We start from the raw sequence: 15,000 nt of genomic DNA on the forward strand, positions 1-15,000 counted from the left end.
GCACACATAGCATACATAGGACACATAGCACACATAGGACACATAGGACACATAGCACACATAGGACACATAGCACACATAGCACACATAGGACACATAGCACACATAGGACACATAGCACACATAGGACACATAGCACACATAGCACACATAGCACACATAGCACACATAGCACACATAGGACACATGCGGCCACACAGGTTGAGAACACGTCCGTGTTCCTGGTGACGGTGACCTTGGTGGAGGGGAGGTGGGGAAGAGGCCTCGCCCTGACGGCCAACCTGTCTCCTGCTAAATGAACTGCGGCTAATGAACACCGGACAGACGAGCTGTGAGAGTGAGATGCTGTCTATTAGCATTAATGATGCGGCCCACTGATGCAGCCAGGGCATTGGCTAGCAGCCCCGGGGGGGGGGGGGACACACACACACACACACATACACACCGAACTACAGACACTAACTCACACGTTGCACACATACACACAAATCACAAATATGCATACTCGCGGACACACACACACACACACACACACATACTAAAGTATTCTGACACACACACACGTACAATTCACATATGCTTGCATGGACCGATATATATGTAGGTACATAAACACACACAAACCATCACCGACACTCACAACCGCACAAAACCTGATTAACACTTACTGACACAGACACACACAAAACATGCCTACGGAGGTCACTTAGGAGAGAACGACAAGTTCTCATGTGCCTGATACACAAGCACAAGAACTGTGTGTGTGTGTCTGTGTGTGTGTGTGTGTGTGTGTGTGTCTGAGAGAGAGCTTCAAAACGTCAAACACAAAGGCGTTGTCATCACAACAGTGAGTGACGGCTCTAAGAGGCGTATGGCTGCACAATCACTGCGTGCTAATCACAAACACGCATGTGGACCACCAGCCTCTCTCACCCATCCCTGCTCCCCCTCCTCTCTCTCCCCCCTCCCCCCCCTCTCTCACACTCACTCACATACATGCAAATTAATAGTGTCTTCATCACTCGTTCTCTCTCCCACTCTTCTTCCTCTCTCTCTCTCCCTCTTTCTCTTCTCCCTCTCTCTTCTCACTCCCTCTCTCTCTTCTTTACTCACTCTCCCTCACTCTCTCTCACTCCTCTCCCTCTCTCTTCTTTCTCTCCCTCACTCCCTCTCTCTCTCTTCTCACTCTCCCTCACTCTCTCTTCTTTCTCTCCCTCTCACTCCTCTCCCTCTCTCTTCTTTCTCTCCCTCCCTCCCTCCCTCCCTCTCTCTCTCTTCTCACTCCCTCTCTCTCTTCTTTACTCACTCTCCCTCACTCTCCCTCACTCTCTCTCTCTTCTCACTCCCTCTCACTCTCTCTTCTTTCTCTCCCTCACTCCCTCTCTCTCTTCTCACTCCCTCTCACTCTCTCTTCTTTCTCTCCCTCACTCCCTCTCTCTCTCTCTTCTCACTCCCTCTCCCTCTCTCTTCTTTCTCTCCCTCTCACTCCTCTCCCTCTCTCTTCTTTCTCTCCCTCACTCCCTCACTCCCTCTCTCTCTCTTCTTTCTCTCCCTCACTCCCTCTCTCTCTTCTTTACTCCCTCTCCCTCACTCTCTCTCACTCCCTCTCACTCTCTCTTCTTTCTCTCCCTCACTCCCTCTCTCTCTCTTCTCACTCCCTCTCACTCTCTCTTCTTTCTCTCCCTCACTCCCTCTCTCTCTCTTCTCACTCCCTCTCACTCTCTCTTCTTTCTCTCCCTCTCACTCCTCTCCCTCTCTCTTCTTTCTCTCCCTCACTCCCTCACTCCCTCTCTCTCTCTTCTTTCTCTCCCTCACTCCCTCTCTCTCTTCTTTACTCACTCTCCCTCACTCTCTCTCACTCCTCTCCCTCTCTCTTCTTTCTCTCCCTCACTCCCTCTCTCTCTTCTCACTCTCCCTCACTCTCTCTTCTTTCTCTCCCTCTCACTCCTCTCCCTCTCTCTTCTTTCTCTCCCTCCCTCACTTCCTCTCTCTCTCCTCACTCCCTCTCTCTCTTCTTTACTCACTCTCCCTCACTCTCACTCCCTCTCACTCCCTCTCACTCCCTCTTCTTTATCTCCCTCACTCTCTCTCTCTTCTCACTCCCTCTCCCTCTCTCTTCTTTCTCTCCCTCTCACTCCTCTCCCTCTCTCTTCTTTATCTCCCTCTCCCTCTCTCTTCTCGCTCCCTCTCCCTCTCACTCCTCTCCCTCTCACTCCTCTCCCTCTCTCTTCTTTCTCTCCCTCACTCTCTCACTCCCTCTCTCTCTCTTCTCACTCCCTCTCACTCTCTCTTCTTTACTCACTCTCCCTCACACTCTCTCTCTCTTCTCACTCCCTCTCTCTCTTCTTTACTCACTCTCCCTCACTCTCTCTCTCTTCTCACTCTCTCTCTCTCTTCTCACTCCCTCTCTCTCTCTTCTCACTCCCTCTCTCTCTTCTTTACTCACTCTCCCTCACTCTCTCTCACTCTCTCTCTCTTCTCACTCCCTCTCTCTCTTCTTTACTCACTCTCCCTCACTCTCTCTCTCTTCTCACTCTCTCTCTCTCTTCTCACTCCCTCTCTCTCTCTTCTCACTCCCTCTCTCTCTTCTTTACTCACTCTCCCTCACTCTCCCTCACTCTCTCTCTCTTCTCACTCCCTCTCCCTCTCTCTTCTTTCTCTCCCTCACTCCCTCTCACTCTCTCCTCTTTCGCTCCCTCACTCCCTCGCTCCAAACACATGCACATTTAAATTAAGCCACTTTCCTTTCCCCCTTCTCTTTCTCAAATCACAGCAGAGGAGGAGAAATGTCAGAAGTTAGCCTTTACACTTAAGCTTCCACCTTAATCACTAACACACACACACACAGTCACACACACACACACACACACACACACACACACACACACACACACACACACACACACACACAGTCACACACACACACACACACACACACACATGCGTTACACCTCATCAGCTGTGTGCTGTGTTGTGTGGTTTAAGCTGATTAGCTGGGGAGATGTTTCACATGTTGAAGTGTGCTGTAGATTAACACGTGTGTGTGTGTGTGTGTGTGTGTGTGTGTGTGTGTGTGTGTGTGTGTGTGTGTGTGCGTGTGCGTGTGCGTGTGTGTGTGTGGGTGCGTGTGTGTGCAAACACGAGAAAATCATCCGGCTAATCCAGTGACGCTGACCCCTCAGCATGCGCCAGATTAGAGGATTATGATGAAAACTCCTGGTCTTCGTCATCTTTCGCCTCCTCCTCCTCCTCCTCACCTCTCTGCCCCCCCCCCAACTTCATTATAATCTTCATCGCTCTCATCCTCCTCACTACCATCATCCCCTTCCGTCTCTTGCTGCTAATGATTATTATTGTCATCCTCGTGATGCTCTTACTCCTCCTCAGAAATTAGTTTGACTGACAGCTGGGTGTGTGTGTATGAATGCATGTGTGTAAGATGTGTGTGTATGAATGCATGTGTGTAAGATGTGTGTGTACGAATGCATGTGTGTGTTAGTAAGAGTGCACGTGTGCACATGAATGCGTGTTTGCAGATGTTTAATCATTTCATCTGTTTTGCCGTCCTCGTTACTACCGTGACGCACTTTGGCACTCCAGTTTAAAAAGAGTTCCTTCCAAGTAAAAGTTCACTTACGCACTTAAGCATCAGGGGTGTTGCACGCTACGTGTTAGCGCATGCTACCTAGCAGCTAGCCAGCTAGCTTTAGCACTTAGGCTGCAGCACTGATTGTGATTCTCCCTGGCGTTCAAGAGCTGCTGCGTGCCTCTGATGGCTGCGTGACATGACTGCCTCTGATCTCTCTTTTATGCATGCAATTATACTCTCTCTCTCTCTCACACACACACACACACACACACACACACACACACACACACACACACATACAGAATGATGCAGGTAACACCTGCTAGTGATGTGGTGTGCACAGTTAAAGCCTCTCTGAGGGTCCAAAGTTTCAATTATGGCGTAAAGGAATATGTGTGCATATTAGTGCGTGTTGTGTGTGTGTGTGTGTGTGTGTGTGTGTGTGTGTGTGTGTGTGTGTGTGTTTTTGTTCAGACCATTGCCGTAAACATCTGCAAGGCGAGGTGAGGATTAGCAGAGCGAGCTGAGGTTTGATCGGCTGGAATTTAGGGAGTTCTGTCACGGCTACACGTCTTAGTCAGCCCATTGAACATCACCAGAGGACTTGTGGACGTCAGGACCCTCTTAAGTGGGGATAAAGAGGGACAGAGCGCCGCTTAATGAGTTGCATAACGCCGCCTCTGCCGTGCACGCACGCTGTAATGAGACGGGACTAACGGTCCTGATGGGGACATGCATGGACTGCATCATTGATAGTATCTTTATACGATATGTTGTATTTATATCGTATCTGAGAGAGCAGACAGACACGCAGAGAGAACGAGAGAGAGAGAATCACACATCTGGATGTCTCTCTGAAAACAAGAGGAAGACGGCCTTTGGTAGAAACAGACACACCCTTGCTAGGTCTCCATACTGTCAAGCAAATTTTAAGCAACCATTTCTAAGGACGCAAAGGATAGAGTGCACATTTTTCCCCCACTTCCGGTGTGGGAAGATGGTGGCGCGAATTCACGTTTGCGGCGGCCTCACCCAGTGCCATCTAGTGCCTTTGTCCATATCTGCGTCTAAGTGTGTCTTGGTTTGATGGCTGGGAGAGCTGGCGCTGGGTCGGCTGGGAGAGCCTGGTCTGCTGCGTCTGGTGGGCCCAGGGACCACGGCCCTGGCTGGAGCTGTGCCCGAAGAGGAAACACCAAGGGCGGTCTGACAGGACGTGGAAGCGGGGCAGGCTAAGCTAACTGCTAGCCCATGCAGACTGGCAGTTCTGGTAACACCGTGGGCGGTCTTGGCGGCGGCCTGACCTGGTGTTGACTGTGGTGTTTTTGATGTTGTCACGTGGAGTGCGGGGAGGAGGTGTGTCGAGGGCGGTCTGACAGGACGTGGAAGCGGGGCAGGCTAAGCTAACTGCTAGCCCATGCAGACCGGCAGTTCCAATAGTCAGTTCTCCTGGACAGGGAGTTTTGGTTTTGTTTAGTTTGGATATGTGTTAGTTTGGATATATGTGTTCTTGCAGTTTTTGTCTTTGTGTTGCGCTGCTGTGGGCTGGGGGAATCCATGTTTCGTTTCATTTCATGTGTGCAGGTGCATGAAATGAAACGACAGATTAAGTGTTTCTGATTCTGAAATAAGGAGCGTTACCAACAATAACATCTTTAATGTCGTTTTTGACATGTGCCACGTCATATGCCCGTACCTCAGCACCCACCGGAGAGATGGGAAAGTGAAGATGGAAGACAGGGCTGGTCATGAGCGTTCATGTTCTAGTTTGTGTGTGTGTGTGTGTGTGTGTGTATGTGTGTGTGTGTGTGTGTGTGTGTGTGTGTGTGTGTGTGTGTGTGTGTGTGTGTGTGTGTGTGTGAGAGAGTTCTGTTTTCCTCTGTTTGCTTTATACATGATTTTAGCAAATGAGAATAATGAATTAAGGGGCACGCACCTACTTCTTATCTCTAAATTGGAACCGGAATGATGGCGATGATGATGACGACGATAATAATAATAATAATAATAATAATAATAATATGAACAAGCTAAGCTAAAACCAACCCTCTCACGTTTGCAAAGAAACAAAGAACCGAGACCTTCAGGAGTGTCTTTCGGTCTGTCTTCACGTGTTCCTGTCTCGCTCGCACACACGAGCCCTCGCCGTTATTTCTGGTATGGTCACTTAGCAAACAAGCAGACGAATCCTCCATGGCCGGCGAGGAGAGGAGCAGATTTCCCAAGCAAACAAGAAGAATAGAACTGCTTCAGCATTTTAAAGCCACCGATGGAGGAGGTGGAGCAGGACGTTTTGCAGAAACATGTCTGAGAGCCAAAAACCCAAAGGACAGAAGCAAAACTGGGTTGAGAAATGTGGAGAAATGAAGGTGAAATCTTATTCTGTTTTTTTTTCCATAAGTAGGTCATTGGTTTTTGCTCTACGCCCTTTTTCATTGTGTTGTTTTTTTGTTGTTGTTGCTGTTGTGACTCATAGTATCACATATTCGCTTTGTATCTTCGGTCGTCTTGAGAGAAGAAACAGCAGATGTAGATCTCGCACAACAACTCTGACTTGGACATTGGTCATCCTTGTAATTGCCCCGGATTTTGGACGTTAATTAGAAAGTGTGGTTTACGCGAGGTTATCACTACTTTCCTTTACAGAGTTGCACTCGATCCCTCCGTCTGCTAGTGAGCGTGACTTTTTCCGAAGCCGCTCCTCTGGAAAAACCAATGCCGGTCAATATGCCTCCTGCACGCCGCTCGTCCGTCGCCTCTGGAAGCGGCCTGGATGGAGAACAGTTGGAGTCACGTGCTCCCCGATGAAGCGTTTTTATCGAGAAGGACATTCGCAGATAAAGACACCCGACGGTCATCTGGGAGCACTGAATACTACTCGTATAGGGTGGAGCAGTGGTTAGCGGCCGTCCGGGTAGCGTGGCGGTCTGTTCCGTTGCCTACCAACACGGGGATCGCCGGTTCGAATCCCCGTGTTACCTCCGGCTTGGTCGGGCGTCCCTACAGACACAATTGGCCGTGTCTGCGGGTGGGAAGCCGGATGTGGGTGTGTGTCCTGGTCACTGCACTAGCGCCTCCTCTGGTCGGTCTGGGCGCCTGTTCAAGGGGGGAGGGGGGAGCTGGGGGGAACAGCGTGATCCTCCCACGCGCTACGTCCCCCTGGTGAAACTCCTCACTGTCAGGTGAAAAGAAGCGGCTGGCGACTCCATATGTATGGGAGGAGGCATGTGGTAGTGTGCAGCCCTCCCCGGATCGGCAGAGGGGGTGGAGCAGAGACCGGGACGGCTCAGAGAGCGGGGTAATTGGCCGAATACAATTTGGGAGAAAAAGGGGGGAGGGAGTAAAATAAATAAATAGATAAATAAAACAGAGAGAGAGAGAGAGATTAGGGGGAGCGGGCAGTTAAGCTGCTGACAGACAGACTGGTGGAAGTGTGTGTGTGTGTGAGTGTAATCGTGCAGGGGTGAGATGTTTCACTCCTCCATATGAACCTCAAGTCAATTTTATTTGCATAGCCCAATATCCCCACTTTCACATTTGCCTCAAGAGGCTTTACAGCACACACACACACACACACACACACACACACACACACACACACACACACACACACAGCCATCCCCCGGAGACCTTGCAAAAAAATTGGCTCGATGACTTTTCGCCACAAAGCGACACAATCAACAGTCTGAACACAAACAGCATGAACTGCCCTACCACCTTCCACCTCTCCCAAACGAGCCATGCCGTGCACGTCACACGCACACGCACACGCACACGCCACGCAAACGTGTGCTGCATTCACGCCCCTGTCTCTGAATGTATGCAACTGGCACATGCCCTCAGTGGGGTATGCAGCGTGCTTACATTAACATAGCTATTGTGTGTGTGTGTGTGTGTGTGTGTGTGTGTGTGTGTGTGTGTGTGTGTGTGTGTGTGTGTGTGTGTGTGTGTGAGCCTTTGTAGTATACCATCCACCAAGCATTCATGTGTTCTACTTGGGGATGACGATCCAACTACCCCCCATCGTTTTTTACTATGCAATATACATCATAACGCCCCCCTCCCACTGCATCTTCATAGATCTATATTTCAGTATCTCTGTTAAGGCAGACCGGACTCCATCCTATATATTATATTACATCCTGCATGTTATGGCACATCCTACATATTATATTACATCCTGCATATCATGTTACATCCTACATACTAAGTTACATACTACATACTAAGTTACATCCTACATATTATGTTACATCCTACATATTATGTTAAATCCTACATATTATGTTACGTCCTACATATTATGTTACATCCTACATATTATGTTACGTCCTACATATTATGTTACATCCTACATATTATGTTACGTCCTACATATTATGTTACATCCTACATATTATGGCACATCCTATATATTATGTTACATCCTACATATTATGTTATATCCTACATATTATTTTACGTCCTACATATTAAGTTACATCCTACATATTAAGTTACATCCTACGTATTAAGTTACGGCCTACATATTATGTTACATCCTACATATTATGTTACGTCCTACATATTATGTTACATCCTACATATTAAGTTACGTCCTGCATGTTAAGTTACATCCTACATATTATGTTACGTCCTACATATTAAGTTACGTCCTACATATTAAGTTACGTCCTACATATTATGTTACGTCCTACATATTATGTTACATCCTGCATATTAAGTTACATCCTGCATATTAAGTTACATCCTACATATTACGTTACGTCCTACATATTATGTTGCATCCTACATATTATGGTGCATCCTACATATTATGTTACATCCTACATTTTATGGCACATCCTACATATTATGTTACGTCCTACATATTATGTTACATCCTACATATTATGGCACATCCTACATATTATGTTACATCCTACATATTATGTTACATCCTACGTATTATGTTACATCCTACACCTTATGTTACGTCCTACATATTATGTTACGTCCTACATATTAAGTTACATCCTACATATTATGTTACGTTCTACATACTAAGTTACATCCTACATATTATGTTACATCCTGCATATTATGTTACATCCTACATATCATGTTACATCCTACATATTATGGCACATCCTACATATTAAGTTACATCCTACATATTATGTTACATCCTACATACTAAGTTACATCCTACATATCATGTTACATCCTACATATTATGGCACATCCTACATATTATGTTACGTCCTACATATTATGGCACATCCTACATATTATGTTACATCCTACATATTATGTTACGTCCTACATGTTGTTACGTCCTACATATTTTGTTACATCCTACATATTATGTTACATCCTACATATTAAGTTACGTCCTACATATTAAGTTACATCCTGCATATTATGTTACATCTTACATATTAAGTTACATCCTACATATTATGTTATATCCTACATATTATGTTACGTCCTACATATTAAGTTACATCCTACATATTAAGTTACATCCTACATATTCATCCTACACCTTATGTTACATCCTACACATTAAGTTACATCCTACGTATTAAGTTAGATCCTACATATTAAGTTACGTCCTATATGTTGTTACGTCCTACATATTTTGTTACATCCTACATATTATGTTACGTCCTACATATTAAGTTACGTCCTACATATTAAGTTACATCCTGCATATTATGTTCCATCCTACATATTAAGTTACATCCTACATATTATGTTACATCCTACATATTATGTTATATCCTACCTATTAAGTTACATCCTACCTATTATATTACATCCTACCTATTATATTACATCCTACATATTATGTTACATCCTACATGTTGTGTTACATCCTACATATTAAGTTACATCCTACATATTATGGCACATCCTACATATTATGTTATATCCTACCTATTAAGTTACATCCTACCTATTATATTACATCCTACATATTATGTTACATCTGGCGTATACCAGCACTGCCTCAGAGTAATGTACATGCCTCTGTGGAAGTTCTTGTATGGACGATGGGTCTAATCTGCTCTGCTTCCGGTGCGGTGCTCTGTTTTCGCCTATGGAGAATTCGACGGTTTGTAGTTGGGTTGCTGTCGGGTCGGGTATCAAAACCTGGGTTCGACACGGCCGCTTGTAGAGGGTCCTCCCACCGTCTAGCACAATGTTCCTGGATTATTAAAAGACGGTCTTGGGGTCGAGCAGTCTGAATCGCTGGCTGGGAAAATGCGCGACGCAAACATGAGTGACAGACTTTCTTCCTTGACTGCCCTCAGTGCACCCACGAGCAAGGCACTTCAAGCCGAGTTTAAATGTCGGCTAAGTAAGCGTGTATGTAAAGGGAATCTAAATTGGTGGGATGCTCACCAAGCCCAAATTGCTGGTCGTAGTTAACTTTGCTGTTAACAACAGAAAAGCACTCTGAAAGCTCGACGGCAAACGGGGTTCAAAGTTCAGAGTTTTAACTTGTGTGTCCGTCTATGCATGTGTCTGTATGAAGCTACACTACGTCACAATACGTACGTGTCAGAGGACACGTTTTTGCGAGACCGAAATACGTGTTTATGGACACGTATTAGTTGCCACTGGGGCCGCAATCCCGTCTTCTGGCCACTGGGGGGCGCAAGAAAAAGGGCGGACAACGTCATGGCGGCAGCGGTCCTGCAACCAACGCAGTAGACGAATGCGGGAGGTGCGGCAAGACGCAGCACACCGATGAGCGGAAGTGTCCTGCAATGAACAGGAAGTGTAACAAGTGTCATCAAAAGGGACATTGGGAGCGTGTATGTCACTCTAAAGCGGTGACAGACGTCACTGACGAGGTTAAACAGCTGTGCTTTCTGGGAGAAGTTGGCAAAGACAGCAGTCAGGAACATTCGCTCCGCCATCTTTGTTCAATATTTTTGACTTTCTATTGCGTCACGACCGTGGTCATGACAGACCTAGTAGGCTACAGGGCGCCCCTAGCGGCATCTGTGAGATACGTGTCAATGAACACGTATAAGTGGCTTGCAGAAGCGTGTCCATACACACGTAAAGAGGAGGCGACCGGTCTGGTATGAAGGTATCTGTGTCAGCGTCTACATGCGCTTGTATTGTGTGTATGCACATGCAGAAGCCTTTTTCTGTGCGCATGTGTGCGTGCGTGTGTCCTTGCATGTACTTACCACTGCGGCTGCGGAGCATTCGGGCTGAGATGCCGTTGGTTCTCCCGTCCATAGGGGAGCTGTTCACACCGGCATCACCCGCCGACCCTTCAACTCCCGGCTGCTTCAGCAGCTCCGACAGAGTCCTGCAGACAGACAGACAGACAGACAGACAGACAGACAGACAGGCAGACAGACAGACAGACAGACAGACAGACAGACAGACAGACAGACAGAGAAATTAATGATGCAGGTTGCAAGTGAAGAGTTCATCACTGAAACACTATTCGTGTACGTGTGTGGAGGATTCATCGCCTCCACCTTCCCTCGGGAAATCCCTAAAAAAACAAAGCTCTCATCTTGAACTGATATCTTCTGCCAGCCTCCGACTTTAAGAGGCATACCAGTGTCTGTAGTATACACTACATACCCTAGGGCAGTGTTTCTCAACCCAGTCCTCAAGGAACCCCTATCCTGCAGATTTTCACTGTAACCCTGCATAGGTAGCCCTGCTTGTACTTACTCGACCAATCATCTCGCAGCACTTAATTATGCAAGGTGTGCAACGTCTGACAAAATTCATTGCTGATTGGTTGAATAACTACAAACAGGTACCTATTCAGGGTTGCAAAGTAAATATGCAGGATAGGGGTTCCTTGAGGACTGGGTTGAGAAACACTGCTCTAGGGTGCTGGATAGGAGGCTCCGACTGAATGGCGAACATTGGATCCACGAGGAACAACGCAGATTCCGTCCTGGCCCTGGAAAAACGGGACCAACTCTTGACCCTTGCGGAAGTGCGGAAGGAGGCATGGGAGTTTGACCAGCCAGTCTACATGAGTGTTTTGTGGAGTTGGAGAAGGCTTACGACCGTGTACCCCGGGGAACTCTGTGGGGGGGGGGGTACTGCGGCAGTATGGGGTACCGGGGCAGTTGCTACAAGCCATGCAGTCCTTGTATAACCAAAGTGAGAGCTGTGTCCGCATTCTCGGCACAAAGTCAAACGCGTTTTCGGTGGGTGTTGGACTCCGCCAAGGTTGTCCCTTGTCTCCGATTCTGTTTGTGATATTCATGGACAGGATCTCAAGGTGCAGCCAAGGTGAGGAGTGTGTCCTTTTTGGGAACCTCAGAATTGCTTCTCTGCTCTTCGCAGATGATGTGGTTTTGTTGGCTTCATCAGAACACGACCCCCAGCGCGCACTGGGGCGGTTTGCAGCCGAGTGTGAAATGGCCGGGATGAGAGTCAGCACCTCCAAGTCTGAGGCCATGCTTCTCTACCGGAAAATGGTGGATTGCTCCCTCCAGGTTGGGGATGAGTTGTTGTCTCAAGTTAAGTATCTCGGGGTCTTGTTCACGAGTGAGGGTAGGATGGAGTGGAAGATTGACAGGCGGATTGGTGCAGCATCCGCAGTAATGTGGATGTTGTACCGGACCGTTGTGGTGAAGAGGGAGCTGAGTGGGGAGGCAAAGCTCTCAATTTACCAGTCAGTCTTCCTTCCAACCCTCACCTATGGTCATGAGCTTTGGGTAGTGACCGAAAGGGTGAGATCGTGGATACAAGTGGCTGAAATGAGTTTCCTCCGTAGGGTGTCTGGGCTCAGCCTTAGAGATAGGGTGAGGAGCTCGGACATCCGGAGGGAGCTCGGAGCAGAGTTGCTGCTCCTTTGCGTCGAAAGGAGCCAGTTGAGGTGGTTCGGGCATCTGATTAGGATGCCTCCTGGGCGCCTTCCTTTGGAGATTTACCGGGCACGTCCAACTGGGAGGAGACCCCGGGGTAGACCCAGAACTCGCTGGAGGGACTATATGTCCAATCTGGCCTGGGAACGCCTTGGGACCCCCCTGGAGGGGCAGGAGGGCGTTGCTGGGGAGAGGGACATCTGGAGTGGCCTACTTAGCTTGCTGCCACCGCGACCCGACCCCGGAGAAGTGGTTGATATTGAATGAATGAATGACTGTGTGTGTGTGTGTGTGTGTGTGTGTGTGTGTGTGTGTGTGTGTGTGTGTGTGTGTGTGTGTGTGTGTACAGTGGTACCATGTCAAAATAGATGCAGGATTAAAATGCGAAGGGGGACAAACACAATGGAGGCTTGTGGAACTGTGGTGGCTTCTTTGGTAAGAATAAGAAAGAAGCCATCTTTGGTAGAATGAACATAAAGAAGTGAGACACGCCGGTGTTGTAGACTTCTCTTATCTCTTCTCTTCTCTCTTCTCTTCTCTTCTCTTCTCTTCTCTCTTCTCTTCTCTTATCTCTTCTCTTCTCTCTTCTCTTATCACTTATCTTCTCTTATCACTTCTCTTATCTCTTCTCTTCTCTTTTCTCTTCTCTTATCTATTCTCTTCTCTCTTCTCTTATCACTTATCTTCTCTTATCACTTCTCTTATCTCTTCTCTTCTCTTATCTATTCTCTTATCGCTTCTCTTCTCTTCTCTTATCTCTTCTCTTCTCTCTTCTCTTCTCTTATCTATTCTCTTATCTCTTCTCTTCTCTCTTCTCTTATCACTTCTCTTCTCTTATCACTTCTCTTATCTCTTCTCTTCTCTTTTCTCTTCTCTTCTCTCTTCTCTTATCTCTTCTCTCTTCTCTTCTCTTATCTATTCTCTTATCTCTCCTCTTCTCTCTTCTCTTATCACTTATCTTCTCTTATCACTTCTCTTATCTCTTCTCTTATCTATTCTCTTATCTCTTCTCTTCTCTTCTCTTATCTCTTCTCTTCTCTCTTCTCTTATCACTTATCTTCTCTTATCACTTCTCTTATCTCTTCTCTTCTCTTTTCTCTTCTCTTATCACTTCTCTTATCACTTCTCTTCTCTAATCACTTCTCTTATCTCTTCTCTTCTCTTCTCTCTTCTCTTATCACTTCTCTTATCACTTCTCTTATCTCTTCTCTTCTCTTATCTCTTCTCTTATCACTTCTCTTATCTCTTCTCTTATCTCTTCTCTTATATCTTCTCTTCTCTTTCTCTTCTCTTCTCTTATCTCTTCTCTTATCTCGACTCTTATCTCTTCTCTTATCTCTTCTCTTATCTCTTCTCTCTTCTCTTATCTCTTCTCTTATCTCTTCTCTTCTCTTTCTCTTCTCTTCTCTTCTCTTCTCTTCTCTTCTCTCTTCTCTTATCACTTCTCTTATCTCTTCTCTCTTCTCTTCTCTTATCTCTTCTCTTCTCTTATCTTATCTCTTCTCTTATCTCTTCTCTTATCTCTTCTCTTATCTCTTCTCTTTCTCTTCTCTTCTCTTCTCTCTTCTCTTATCACTTCTCTTATCTCTTCTCTCTTCTCTTCTCTTATCTCTTCTCTTCTCTTATCTCTTCTCTTCTCTTATCTCTTCTCTTATCTCTTCTCTTATCTCTTCTCTTATCTCTTCTCTTATCTCTTCTCTTCTCTTATCTCTTCTCTTCTCTTATCTCTTCTCTTATCTCTTCTCTTATCTCTTCTCTTATCTCTTCTCTTCTCTTATCTTATCTCTTCTCTTATCTCTTCTCTTCTCTTATCACTTCTCTTATCTCTTCTCTTCTCTCTTCTCTTATCTCTTCTCTTCTCTTATCTCTTCTCTTCTCTTATCACTTCTCTTATCTCTTCTCTTCTCTCTTCTCTTATCACTTCTCTTATCTCTTCTCTTATCTCTTCTCTTATCTCTTCTCTTCTCTTATCTCTTCTCTTCTCTTATCTCTTCTCTTATCACTTCTCTTATCTCTTCTCTTATCTCTTCTCTTCTCTTCTCTTCTCTTCTCTCTTCTTTTATCACTTATCTTCTCTTATCTCTTATCTTATCTCTTCTCTTATCTTATCTCTTCTCTTCTCTTATCTCTTCTCTTCTCTTCTCTTCTCTTCTCTTATCTCTTCTCTTATCTCTTCTCTTATCTCTTCTCTTCTCTTATCTCTTCTCTTATCTGTTCTCTTATCTGTTCTCTTATCTCTTCTCTTCTCTTATCTCTTCTCTTATCTGTTCTCTTATCTCTTCTCTCTTTTATCTCTTCTCTTATCTCAGTGCAGCCGTTCTCAGACATGCCAAAGTGTTCACTAAATGAGGAGGACACAAACATCCTCATCTGTGGGGGATGTCTGATGATCTGGGGCTAAACACCGATCTCACGAGAGGGCTTCCCTAAACACCTGGTCCCCCTGCATGAACACACACACACACACACACACACACACACACACACACACACACACACACACACACACACACACACACACACACACACACACACACACACACACACACTCCCCTGAGATAGCGTTGA

At 46.1% G+C, this 15,000-nt stretch overlaps 1 protein-coding gene across 1 annotated transcript in view; it reads right to left on the minus strand.

Moving 5' to 3' along the window:
* Positions 1-15,000, minus strand: part of shisa8b (shisa family member 8b) — a 54,184-nt gene that overhangs the window by 14,792 nt on the left and 24,392 nt on the right. The window contains 1 exon segment of the mRNA XM_056297595.1: positions 10,777-10,901. Coding sequence (XP_056153570.1) covers positions 10,777-10,901 — 125 coding nt within the window.

Source organism: Lampris incognitus, chromosome 17 (genome assembly GCF_029633865.1).
Source record: "Lampris incognitus isolate fLamInc1 chromosome 17, fLamInc1.hap2, whole genome shotgun sequence".
Classification (NCBI taxonomy): domain Eukaryota; kingdom Metazoa; phylum Chordata; class Actinopteri; order Lampriformes; family Lampridae; genus Lampris; species Lampris incognitus.